Source organism: Urocitellus parryii, chromosome 2 (genome assembly GCF_045843805.1).
Source record: "Urocitellus parryii isolate mUroPar1 chromosome 2, mUroPar1.hap1, whole genome shotgun sequence".
Lineage (NCBI taxonomy): Eukaryota > Metazoa > Chordata > Mammalia > Rodentia > Sciuridae > Urocitellus > Urocitellus parryii.
The window spans coordinates 158184620-158198351 of NC_135532.1; the positions used below are offsets into that span (position 1 = coordinate 158184620).

Here is a 13732-nt window from a genome sequence, read left to right on the forward strand (position 1 = left end):
CACATCTCCAAATGATGTGCAAGGTCTTAGCAAGAACATGCTCATCACATGGACTGTGGAAATGAATGGCCAGCATTGGCTTAAAGGCCAAGCATAAATTAATATAAAAAAGGAGAAATGCCAAGGAAGTGACACCAAGAATCTATATGACCAGAAGCAACTGAAGATAGAACAAATGAGCTCAGCAGCTCATGACTCATTTGAGAATGTGTTAAATGTGAGGTACGGTGGATAACAGGGAGCTAGACATTAAACATGATCAGAAAACAAGGATAATCCCTTGTGGGAGAGAAGCAACAAAAGAAGAATACAGTTCTTAAAAATAGTTCTAATAGACCACAGGCCTTGGTGTTAAAGTCATAAGAAAAATCATTCAATCAAGAATTGGGTGGAAGAGGAGGAGAAGAAATAATATCAGACTGTTATAACACTGAGCCATAGCAGGGAGGTGATTTTGGAGGAGTGATCATTCGGCTGAAATAATCAGCAATGGTAAAATTAAATATAAATTTGAAAAGTAATCAAGAGTATCATTTCAGTTGAAATCATAAACTGTTGGTACAAGAGCCAGAGTGAGGTGTTGCTCAGAACTTGGAAGAGAGGGAAATCAGGTACCCCGACATAAAAAAAACAAACAACAACAACAACAAAATCACCTTTCAGCCAGATGCAGTAACACACGCCTATAATCCCAGAGGCTCAGGAGGCTGAGACAGGAGGATTGCAAATTCAAAGCCAGCATCAGCAAAAAGGTAAGGCACTTAGCAACTCAGTGAGACCCTGTCTCTAAATAAAATACAAAATAGGGCAGACGATGTGGCTCAGTGGTCAAGCACCCCTGAGTTCAATCTCTGGTACCAAAAAAAAAAAAAAATCTTTCAAAGGGCAGACTTACAGACACTATTGAGTACATGATAAAGGAAAAACTGTGTCAATCAATCCGAATGGAGTTATTCTCCTGACAAGGTGAGACCAATACTGGGGCACAGGCAGGCGTGGGAAAAGGGCGCCCTGAGACAGTGCCCTGTTGGCTACAGTTGCTTTGGTAACATCATCACTCTCATCCCTTTTGGAAAGGTACATAACAGGCTATTTTAGATGGAAGCCTTTTAAGTATTCAAATACCATCAGAGAGTAACTGGGCAGCCCATGAAGGTTGGCATAAAGGAAAGAATGTATAGCTTAAATCAATATGTGCTGCCCAGTTGAATGAAGGCTGTATTTATCTTTTAAATGGCTAAACTGTCATTATGCTATCATACATCATGAGTTGGGATAATGCAAAATCATCCCTGTGAATTGGACTTTCTTTGGTATGCTGAACATATCTTATTTCTGAGGCTATTAAACCTAAAAATAAAAACATAGATTCCAACCCAGTAAGTTCACCAAAATAATACATATTGCTTTGGAGGGTAGGAGGAGTGTCTTCTGTGCTATAGATAATTTTTCTTCCTAAGTGGCAACCTTCTGTTAGCACTGAGTGCCTTCCTTCTTCAAATTTAACAGGCAGCAAGTAGAACACCCCTCCATGCACTCCAAGGAAGATAGGTGTTAAGAAGAACCTCTCTCTCTCTCTCTCTCTCTCTCTCTCTCTCTCTCTCTAAATTTCTGAGTTTAAGAAAAGTATAAACTGTCACGAGCCATCCATGGGTTGGGTGTGGACTATGTTGCTCATCATAGCTTAGTGAAGGGATAAATCTGGCATTGGAAAAAAAAATAAATCTGGCATTGGGAACTTCCTGTAGCACTCTCCCCCCCACCTGATGCAGGTGAACCTCCTGCTCAAGCTCTGCCCAAAATCCCACACAGCAGCTGAGATGGGTGTGACCTGCCAAGATTTCAATCAACCTGCTGACTATAAGACATCACAAAGTGAGACTCCACCCTTGAAACCTTATCCCTGCCTTTGATGCACCCCTTTAAATAAACCTTTGAGCCACCTTTCCTTTGTCTAGTTCCAGCACCCATGTGGACTAGATTTATCAAGAGCTTCACATTTGTAAATATATTTCTATTTGTGTTTTGTTCTTCACTAATTATCTGAGACTTTAAGTTTTAGGGCAGGAGGAAGACCCCCCAATAAGACAATGGACATAGCCCCCATTAATAGACAGATAAGCTTTCCAAAGTAATTATTTCCTAGTTGAATTATTCTACTGACAGAGAAATCAATGCACATCTGGATAATGCATGTTTATCCAAATTAATTAGAGGTCATGATTTTGAAAGCAAGACTTCCTGCTAAGATCACAGAGACATAAATAAATCATATACCACACACATACCCACAAGTAACCTAAGAACTTCAGAAATGCTACATAAAAAGACAACAATATTTTTAATATACATGTCACAGCTCATTCATGAAAAAGCACTTGCTGAAATCTCCGTGCAAAGGTTAGAGGATGACAAAGTAATGGCAACATGAAAAATACTCAGAGACTTGAAACATTCTGTAATGCAAGGGATGACTAGTAATGTTCACAGGTATCGCTACATCTTTGCTTCAAAGCGGTGGCCTTTTTTACAATACTAGTGGCAGTGTTGTCCTCTTCTCTAGCCTCTGATTAAGACTTGACTCTTTTCCTTTTGCAATACTTGGTGTTTACTTTCTAACCATCCCGTATATAGTTTTTCTTATTGTTAATATCACTTCTAGTCCTTTCCAAAATCCCTTCCAGTGGCTTCTTAAGACAATCACAATTTTCAGATGACATGATGTAGTGCTTGGGAGCAATGGGGACAGGGAGGGAATATGGATAAATGAGACTAATATGGGCCTAACACTGTTGGAACCTGGAGAATGGGCACACGGGAGTTAACAGAGCTGTCTGTAATTTTCTACAATGGAAAATTCTAAAACTAAGATGTTCATGAGAGTCATATCATGTACCCTGTGACAATGATGTTGGTGAAATTAGGCTAGTCAGAAGAAATAATATGTTCAATAATATGTTCCTAATTGGCTCAAGTGTAAGTGAAACCTAATCCATAATTCTAAATAGCATCTTGGGGTAACTTACCTAAAGACATGCACAATGATGTCAGGCTCTTTTATAAATACTCTTGACTTATGTCAAAAATAGCAACCATCTAGGCTACTGTAGCTATTTTCACTAGGTTAAAGTTTAGCTGTAAGCTTCTTAGCAATTGAGGTAAAGAGAAAGATACAGCAATAAAATTTATGCTCCAACAAAATAATATACCAAATAGATCTTTCCTGGCATTAAATTCTAATGTGTAAAGACATGTTAGTGTTTTTATCATCACACATATGGTGCTATATAACAACAGACAACACCTTACACATGGCTCCACGAGGAGTGCTTCTCATATGGTCAGCCCTTGAATGGATTCTCCCTATACACCCTCGGCTCAGTGAAGCCACAGCACCTCTACACCAGGCAGGACATGTGGCTCTTTGATATCAACCATCAGGGTAGAATCTGGACACACTCTTTAGAGGAGCAAATGGAAAGCATGCCCATGTTTCTTGAATGGACTTCTCTCATCAGGACTTTTGGTAGTGGTCTAATTTAAATCAATTTAGAATTATACTTGCTGGAATTACAGAAAGGTATGGTTTGGATTTGGGGGTATGAAGTTTTGAGATGACCTTCAAGTTATATACATCTATATAATTTTATACATTCAAATGTATATTAAAACTCTAATCGCTAGAGAGGTTAAACATTTTTCATACATTTGTTGACCATCTGCATTTCTAGCAATTAGAGAAATGCAAATTAAAACTGCACTGATATTTTACCTCACTCCAATCAGAAAGGCAATTATCAATATCCAATGCAAATAACAATAAATGTTGGTAAGGATGTGGGGGAAAGGGTACACATAGATTACTGATGGGACTGTAAATTGGTGCAATCACTCTGGAAAGCAGTATGGAGATTCCTCAAAAAACTAGGATTAGAACCACCATATGACCCAGTTATATCACTCCTCAGTATATAGCCAAAGGAATTAAAATCAGCATACTACAGTGACAGAACCACATTAATGTTCATAGCAGCTCAATTCACAATAGCTAAGTAATAGAACCAACCTAGGTGTCCTTCAACAGAAATATGGATAAAGAAATTGTGGTATAAAGAAATGTGGTGTATACACAATGGAATACTACTCAGCCATAAAGAAGAATGACTTTATGACATTTGCCAGTAAATGAATGGATCCGGAGATACTCAAGCTAAGTGAAATAAACCAAGCCTCCAAAACCAAAGATTGAATGTTCCCTTATGTGGATGCTAATCCATAACAAGGTGAGGGGAATAGAAGTTAATTGGACTACTAGAAAAAGGGGAATGAAAGGAAGAGAGGGGGAATAGGAATAGTAAAGATGGTGGAATGAATCTGACATAACTTTCCTATGGATATATATGAATATACCACAGTGAATCAACATTGTGTACATCCACAAAACTGAGACCCCAGTTAGAATAGAATATACTCCGTGGTTGTATAAATATGTCAAAATAGTTTCTACTGTCATGTGTGACTAAAAAGAACAAATTTTAAAAAACCTATCTCACTATGATAATTGAAAAGAAAGGAGGTCAGGGACAAGGGTGTCAGGAGGCCTAAGTTCCAGTTATCTCTATTAGATACACAGCCTTGGGAAAGTGACAAAACAACTCTTCTGAGTTTTACTTCTTCATCTAAAAATTAGGTTATTCAACTAAAGGTTTTGGTGACTTTGAGGCACTAATGATCCTGCTCCTCTTTATGAATGTAAAAAAAATTTCAAGGTGTCATTTAGTCACTAAATTTTATCTCACCAGGATTATATCTGGATCACTGTCGCTGGTTTGAATTTCACTCAACACCTTACATTCCTGTGTGAGGTTGAGACTCTGTTTCCTTTTCATTTCCCCGGAAGAGGCCTATTGCAAAGTATTAACAGAAAAAGTACAAAGATTAGGATCAAGCAATGACACACATTAAGCCACCTTCACTCATGATTCATGACATCCCTCGGATATACAACAGAGACTCAATTTCTGATCTTTGTCCTTAAAATGTCTATAATTTAGAAAAACACATGTAAAGTTCACTAACAATACACAATAAAAAAAAAGAATGTCACAAGGCAAATCAGGTAAATATGAGTCACACAGACCATAGAGCTCAAAAGTGCATCAAAGTTGCTACAGTATTTTGCCAAGGCCTGCATGAATTACCATCATACACTGAATAACATCTTGTGTGGATGTACATTGTTTTTCAAACTTGGGTAGATGTTGCTAAGACAAATGAGATAAGCATTTATTTAAAGTTATCTACGATAGTTTTCTCTGACTAGGTAGCTATTAATCAATGGTTACTATCACACGGAATGTCTGTAGTCATTTTGTGACACTGAAAAAGTATTTTCATACTTGAAAAGGTTGGAAACTTATGATGCAGGAAAAGGTCTCCCTTAATTAGAATGGCTAGAGGTTGACTCTCAGCTTCTTGGGGTGGGGTGGGGGGATGTGTCTGATTAATATCTGAGTCTTTAGCACCTGCTTCAGAGAAAATGATTAATATGTTTGTTGAGTGAAGGGAACTTACAAACAGCCTTGGGGAAAAATTCAGAGGAATTACAAGGTGCAGATATAGGGAACAATAAGCATATTATTTTTATTGAAAGTTCTATTTTCATGAAATAGGGAGAAAGTCATTTCAGATAAATTAAGTGGAACCTTCTAAGAAAAGCAAGGGTGTGATAAAAACAATCCTCCAGGAAGAACAATAAGCTAATTAATGACTTGTCTTTTTTTCTGTATTTTTACTGGTGCATTATAATTATACATAATTGCAGGATTCCTTGTTACATTTTTGCCCATGCACATGAATGACTCCTCTTAATAGACCTGAACTGTAATACATACAAGCCAAAATATTAACTAATTCCAGAATCATTTTTATCAAACTTTTGAAGCACTTGGCAAGATTTACTTGGAGCACATATGTCTTCCTAATGTCATGCTGCTTAGACTCATACAGGAATTAAGTTTCGTTTCCTGCACCTCCTCTGTCTGTTAGGGGCAATACCTAGTGTGTTTATTGGACAGGAGATGAGCAAGTAATCCTCAAGTAATCCAAAATTGCTTCAATTGCAGTTTAACCTGATAAAATTAGCGTAAGTACTTATAAAGAATTTCATGGCCTCCTTATTTGTCCACCTCACTGCTTGATTTTCATAAGTATAGACTGTCTTCTGAAGTGATGTCAGCTTACCTTTCCAAGAATTGATATGCAAACGGTTTCTTCATCTCCCATTTACTAATCAATGCTCTCTAATATGGTTTCCAACCTCTTCATCAACAACAATTTTTTTCCTGAAATCATTCTTATTGCTTCTAAGTCATTAAGCCAAACAACCCTTTTTAGGTCTTTGGCCAGCTGAGTTGGTTCTCTAAAGGATTTAGCCCATTGGACCGCCTCTCCTTGAACTATTTTCCCCTCTTGGCTTCAATGATATAACAAATTCTTAATTCCTTTACTTCTCAGGTGATTTCCCCAAAACCATCTGTGCACATCTGTCCCCCAGTCCCCAAGTTTCTGACTAGTCCTTCTTTCTTCTTCCCCTTCAACCCCGCTCACACGCAGATACTTGTGTATCTGAGTACCTTATAAGTTCAGGCCTTCTAATAAAACCTCAGCTCTGACATCCAGATTCAAATATGTGATGTCTCAAACTAGGTAAGCTGAATTCATGCTCCTAGCTACAAGCCTTCAAGAATCCCTATTTTGATGGATGTAATTATTACCCAAGCAGGTCAAAGAGTTAAAAAAAAAAAATCTATGATCATTTCTGCCATATTCCTGTGCTTCACCTTCTATACCCAATGTATCACCAAGATAGGGGGCAGTGTAACCACACCCACCACCATTGTTTTAGTCAGCTCTTTCAGTGCTGTGACTAAAAGATCTGATCAGAACAATTGTAGAGGAGGAAAAGTTCATTTAAGGGCCCATAGTTTCAGAGGTCTCAGTCCATAGACAGCTGGCTCCATTCCTCAGAGCCCAAAATGAGGCAGGACATCATGGTGGAAGAAATTGATAGAGGGAAGGAGCTCACATAATGATCAGGAAGCAGAGAGAGACTCACCAGACACAAATTTATATACATCAAGGGCACACCAACCAGGGACCACCTCTTCTAGTCACAATCTACCTGCCTTTGGTTACCACTCAGTTAATCCCCATCAGGGTATTAATTCACCAATTGGATTAAGGCTCTTATAATCCAGTCACTTGTCCTCTATACCTTCTTGCATTGTCTCACCCACGAGCTTTTCGGGGGACATTTCACATACAAAGCATAACAACCATCATCCTAGGCTGTGCTACTGTTATTGCTCTATTAAAGCCTCCTAGCTGCTCTGCCCTAATGACTCTTATTAAGCATAAATTTTAAGCAGAATACCATGCACTGGTTGTCAATCTCTTTCGAGTACTCTAAATACTTTCCATTTGGGAATTTCCAAAGGAAACAATGCAGTCAAGTTCTGGATGGAAAAAAAATGTCTTACTTACGGAGAAAGGAGAGAGCAAAATTAGCTTCAGTAGTGTGCATCATTCCCCTGTGCCAGTAGGAACCCTGGTAGCCAAGGCAGGGAAATTGCCTACACAAATTCCTTTCTTGCTGCAGTAACCCCTTCTCCTCCCCAAGAAACATAAATATAGCAGTGGGGTTGATCTTGTGAAACAAACACTTAAACAGAGAGCATACATTGGGCTTGCAACAGAGAAGGAGATTCCCACACAAGGAGATAAGACTAAAGCACACTGTGTGGGCTCTTTATCTCTTGGTAAGGAAATGCCCCGGGCTTAAGGTCTATTATTAGGTGGCCAAGCAGGGGTCAAAAGACTGCATGGCATGTGAGTGCTTTTCTCAACACCTCTGCTCTCTAATAACCTTACTTCCTAACTAAGCCAAAGCAAACTTTTCTAAAGGAAAATATGGTAAAAAAAACCACTCCCCTGCATGAAGCTCCCCCGTGGTCTCCCACTGCTTTGGGAATCGATGCAAATCCTCTTTCTCAAGGCCCACAGGACTTGTATGGTTTCAGTTATTCCCTAAACATCTCCTACCACAGCCCCTTTCCATCTCTCTGTCCTGCCACTGCCTGTCTTAACACTTGGTATTCATCATGGTGTCCCTCTCTAACAAATGCTGTTTGCATTGTTTGGAAATGTTCTTCCTCTTTTGATACCAATTCAATTGGAATTCAATCCTAAAATCTTAGGAATCAATTTTTTTTTTTTTTCTGGGAAGCTATCACTCTCCTGTCAGATACAGTTGAATCCCCCATTATTAGCACTTGTGCTATTGTGTCCTAAAAACTGCCACAAATAGGTATGGTGGCACATGCCTCTAGTCCCAGCTACCTGGGAGGCTGAGGTAAGAGGATCACTTGAGCCCAGCAGTTTGAGGCCAGGCTGGGACTTTATCTTGGGGGAGGCGCGGGGGGGGGGGGGGGGGATTCTGCTGCCACAGTTGCAATTTACATTTGTAATTCAAATAATTACTGAATTATTTGTCTTTATCCTCAGACTGTGTTTGATGAGGGTCAGAACTATTTGTGGCTTTGTTTACAGTTGAACCCTCTTCCAAGGTGATACACTGAGTAGAACATAATAAGATTACATGTGTGTATAAATAGATACAGAAAGGTACACAAAGTATGTATATAAATATACATGTATATACACCATGGAAATGTATTTACTTTGTGTAGTTTTACATATGTGTATGTATATATGTACATCTAGACTAAGTTAATCTCTCTATCTAAAGTCCAAAGTGTGTTGTTTTAATACTTGGGCAAACTCTCTACTTCTCAATCTATTATGTGTTTTTAAAACATACAATATGTGTACAAAATAAGCTCCCAAATACCAAGATCTTTAAATACACAGCTAATGAGTTTTTCTGGAATTCAAGGTTAAAGGAGATAGGATTAAACCACCTTTTCTATTATAAACATGTAGTACTTTGAACACAGCAAGGACTGAGTAAATAAATACCTACTGACTGTATGAACCCACATATTCAAATATGACAGATAACTCAGAGTCACAGAAAAAATAAAATTCTATAGATAAACAAGTTTAGCTTGGCTCCTATAGTTTCAAGAAAGATGAAGGACCAAAAATTCCAAATTACAGGGAAATGGATTTCAAATATTTTAAGAGGATGAGCTACTCAAAAAGAGAATAAGAAAAGACTTCTTCAGGGGGTAAAGATTTTCACTAAAGATTTTCAAAAAGAGTCTGCACACTATTTGCCAAAAGACAGTACAAAGGAATGTGTGAGATATTAAAGTAACTATTGTTCAAAAATAATTCCTTTTGAAAGAACCATGCCCAAAATATCTTGTCTCCCACCGTGCCTAATGCTGTGTCTACCCAGGGCAGAAGCTCAGTAGATATTTTCTTATCAGATAAATTTACACTGTTTTCAGAGAGCCTACGGCAATTTGTGTGAACCTATGGCAATTCATGTGTCTGCCATGGTGGCCCATAGCCGCCCTTTATGGGTGAATTTAAATTCTGGAAACAGTTAAAAGGCATTAGAAGCCAAAATTGATAAACAAGGTAGATAACCTAGACAATAAATTTTGGCTTATGAAAGATACAAAATGAAAATTAGTAAGATAATGTTTATAATCTTTCAGCACTGAAAGATCACAGGGTAAATGCCTATTTGATTGTAGGCATTATTATTATTATAAACAGAATCTTCGGGGAAATTCTCAAAAGTGAATTAAATAATAGTAACATTGTAAGAATGAATGTATTGTGATTATTCTAAAAGAAACAAGCTCATGTAAAAACAGAGGAATTCTGGGGAGGTACAATTGTTAAAATCAGTAGCAACACAGTTGTAAATTGACCTTATAACCCTCTCTCCCTCCCTCCCTTCCCCCTCCCTCATTTCCTCTCTTCCCTCCCTCCCTTCCTCCCTCCCTCCCTCCCTTCCTTCCTACCTTCCTTCCTTTCAGATTGAACCCAGGGGCATTCTACCACAGAGCTACATTCCAGCTCTTTAAAAAATTTTTGATATAGAGTCTCTCTGGGTTGCCCAGGTTGGCCTCAAACCCGTAATCCTCCTTCCTAAATTCTTCAAGTTGCTGGGATTATAGGTCCATGCTATTGTACCTGGTAATACTGCATTTCCTAGAACCTAGACTACAGGATTAACAACCTATATGTTTTAGCTAAGCATTTTTCCTATAATGTTTTGAGTGCAAAATCCTAAAACTTAAGGTTTGTTCTATATGAATATTTCTTTCTTAAATAGAGATCTACAATCCTTTGCCCACCCAGGCATTCTTTGGGGGCCTCCACTTGGCTGAGTTCTCCAGACATTGTGCTGATATTAACAACCTGACTTTTCTCCCAAAACAGAGAATACAGGAGGGAAAAAAAAGAAATTGGGACCCTGTCCAGAAATTGCAGATTGCAATGTATATCCTATAATTAGAGTGCTTTAAAAAAAAATGTGAAAAAGAAGCAAAAACCTTTAGCTAATGCTATTTACAGAACAAGTGAATTGTTATCCATTTTATGAATAAGAAAAAAAGAAAAAAATACCTGAGATCTCTCAGCTAGTTGGATGTTTTCTGGCACCGTATGTCTCTGCTGTAGGGGTTTCATCTTCTTTTGCACAGACTTTTTCATAGTTTTATAATCCGAAACATACTCCACATCAGAGTCTGTTTGTTCTGTGTTTCTTTTTTGGCTTCTTTGTCCTACTGAAAGCTCAATGGGTGAAAGAGATTCATGCTTCAAATCAACACCTGAAGGTCTGATTTTCTGAGTTTTGATATTTTCCTTGAAGAAAAAAAAAGCATGTTTTTATTTTTTTGGTAGCCAGCTTCTTTATAATCAATTGCCATTTCCCTAATATTACAGTAGGTGATATTTCTTGTGGCTAACAAAGCATTTAAAAATCAAAGGTTTAGTCGACTTTAGCAGGTGTACACTGCTGTAATGAGTCATTAAGAATTTGACTCAGAAATAGCTGCAGAGCAGGGCTGAGCCAAGAGGTCTGATTTTGAGGCTGCAGAAGACCTCAGATGGAGAGCATACTACATTCTGACTTTCTTCCACAAAGATTTACTTGCTGTTGGCTCCCTGGTGCATGCAAGACGGTCCCCATCCCTATTCCATCTCACATCCTGCTTCTTGCACCTTCCTGGCTGTGGCTTCAACCAATGGAGGACACACTTGCTGAGAGAACTAGTCTACATGTGCCTGCTCCTGAGAGTTTGTTCTCTCCTATAAGAAGCCAAAAGTAATGAGTAGAAGACTAAAGAGTGTAGCACGAGGGACACTGTAGAGTTTCTAAGTGTGTCATTACCCACTACTGCTCAGTGCACCCTCTCCTCAACAGTGGGAGGGCTCAAGTAAGTGTTCAGCTCTCGTTTTCCTTCATATAAACCACCCACACTTGGTAAAGTCGCATTACAGTTGTATATACTACTTTGTTTATATTTAGGTAAAATCTTAAGGCATGAGATTATATTATTATTGTAGGTTTTTATTAATATTGATCTAACTCTCAGACTATGATGATAATTTAGTGTAAGTAAAGTCAGTAGATTCTGAGCCTGGTTGTGCAATTTAGCTATGTAGTGATTTTAAGAAAATTCCTATAAAAGGAATTGTATTGTGAGTTTGTATTAAAACACTCTATCAGTTCCTGACTCCTTGATACAGAAGCAGAAGAAGCAAATAAAGAAAACAGAAAAAAAAAAAAGACACTCTGCAACAAGTTTCCAATTTTTAACTTGAATAGTGAAGAAACCAAAGACATAAATATTTGCATCTATCTATCTATTTAAAGTTTGGCTGGGGCTTCTCAATCTCATCACCTGCCTGTTTAGAAATATTAATAATTAAAATTGCAAAGAGTTTTTTGTATATTTGTGTGTGTGTGTGTGTGTGGCTGATAAGACTAAGAGGCTCTAAGACTTTGTAAATGTTTTTTCTTAAAGAAGCTCTAAGGTTCAAAATGTTCTCTGAATTTTAAATTTTAGATAATAGGCATTTGAGAAATATGATACTATATGACATTTAGCAAATACAAGAAAGAACGTAGGAATTGTATATACAATATATACAACAAATTTCTAAACAAATGTACATCCATGGACTGAATCTCTCTTTCTCCTCCTCCTCCCACCCCTGTGTGTCTCTCCCCCACCCCCCCCACATGCACACGTACACACACAATCTTGGAAAGAAATACATTAAAATATTTAAAATGGTCATCATGCTCAAGCAGTAAAATTATTGGTGACTTAAATTTTGTTTATGATTTATTTTGTAAGTTTCCCCTAATAAACAGATATCACTCTTAAAAAAAAAAACAAACAATGGCATTAAATCTAAGTGCTTCACTCTCTGAATCTCATAACCCATAACATTTGGCCCTTGATAAGACTCATTTTTCACAAGGAAAATATGACAAAAAGTGGCTCTCACCTACTTTAAGTACTCACCTTAAGTGTTGAAGTAAGGCAGGTGGGAGTGAACTCAGCAATCCTACTCGCTGGTATTAATCTAAGCTTTTATGGGGGAAAAATCAATAAGACAGATTTAAGTAAAAATAACTTTCAATTGGCTTATTATAGTAATTCAGTATTTCTAATTCGTGAAAGAAGTGTCAAGATACACACCCCACCTGTAACACTTCAGATGTACTGCAACGCTGTCCTGATTAGTAATGACTATTATAAAACAATCAGATGGTTTGTTCAAACATTGAAGGTTAAATGTCTTGTGAGTCACTTTGGGGTATCTGTGTGAAACTCTCCCTCTGTCCAGCCTCTGCATCCCTTGTCTTCCCTCTGTTGAGACCCTCTGTTCCCCACCTGTAGGACCCAGGGTCTGTAGTGACTCCTGACCTCTGACAGCGGCTCTCTCTGGCTCAGAGATCTGTATCTGAGATCCAATGGACTCCAGAGGGTAAACTGACTCTACCTGCTTTCCTAATAACAGAAAAGCTGCTGTATCTCCAACATCCATTGTTTGCCCTGTAATCTGAAACACAGCTAGGGAACAGGCAGGTAGTTGACCTTTCCAAAAAAGGAACTCCTTTTAAATATTTGGATGTGATCATCATGGCCCTAGGATGATCAGATATTAATAAAACACACAGTAGGTCGTTTAGTAGTAGTGCAGACCCTGCCCTCTGGGCCCAGGTCCTCTGCTCTTGTGAGATTCTAGTTAGGTGTCTGCTTGTACTTCCTTTCTGACATGCCCCTGGTCCTTTCCTGGGCCACAGACTTCATCGTGGTGTCCAGCTCCATGTCCAGATTCTCCAGGAGAGACCATTGACCTCCTCTTGTAAGTACCTGACCTCATAAATTGGAGTCCTAGTTCTAATTAAGGTTTGGATATGCTCTGTTGAAAAATTTTCTGATGCAGTTTGCCTGTATAGATTTTGAAATGGTGTCTTTTTCTGTGTTCTTAGATTCAAATGCCTCTTGGTGGTACCTTACACCTACAGGTAGCTTCAAGGCAATACTTCCAAACTGAATTCATTCTATCACCTCTGCATATGCACTCACCCCAATCAGTACTTCCTAATTTGACTTCCCTCTTGATTAACAGCATTACCAAACACTGAGACAACCACACTAGAGGCCCCAGTTTGTCTTGATTCATCAAGACAACACCCCATACCTAAATCAGTGTATTTCGGCACTTA

General features: G+C 38.3%; 1 protein-coding gene across 1 annotated transcript in view; it reads right to left on the reverse strand.

Moving 5' to 3' along the window:
* The window catches only part of Morc1 (MORC family CW-type zinc finger 1), a 162442-nt gene that overhangs the window by 41689 nt on the left and 107021 nt on the right, over window positions 1–13732 (reverse strand). The window contains exons 18-21 of the mRNA XM_026395006.2: window positions 13003–13010; window positions 12522–12582; window positions 10609–10848; window positions 4800–4904 (exon numbers count right to left, since the gene is read on the reverse strand). Coding sequence (XP_026250791.2) covers window positions 4800–4904; window positions 10609–10848; window positions 12522–12582; window positions 13003–13010 — 414 coding nt within the window. The remainder of the gene's footprint in view (window positions 1–4799; window positions 4905–10608; window positions 10849–12521; window positions 12583–13002; window positions 13011–13732) is intronic.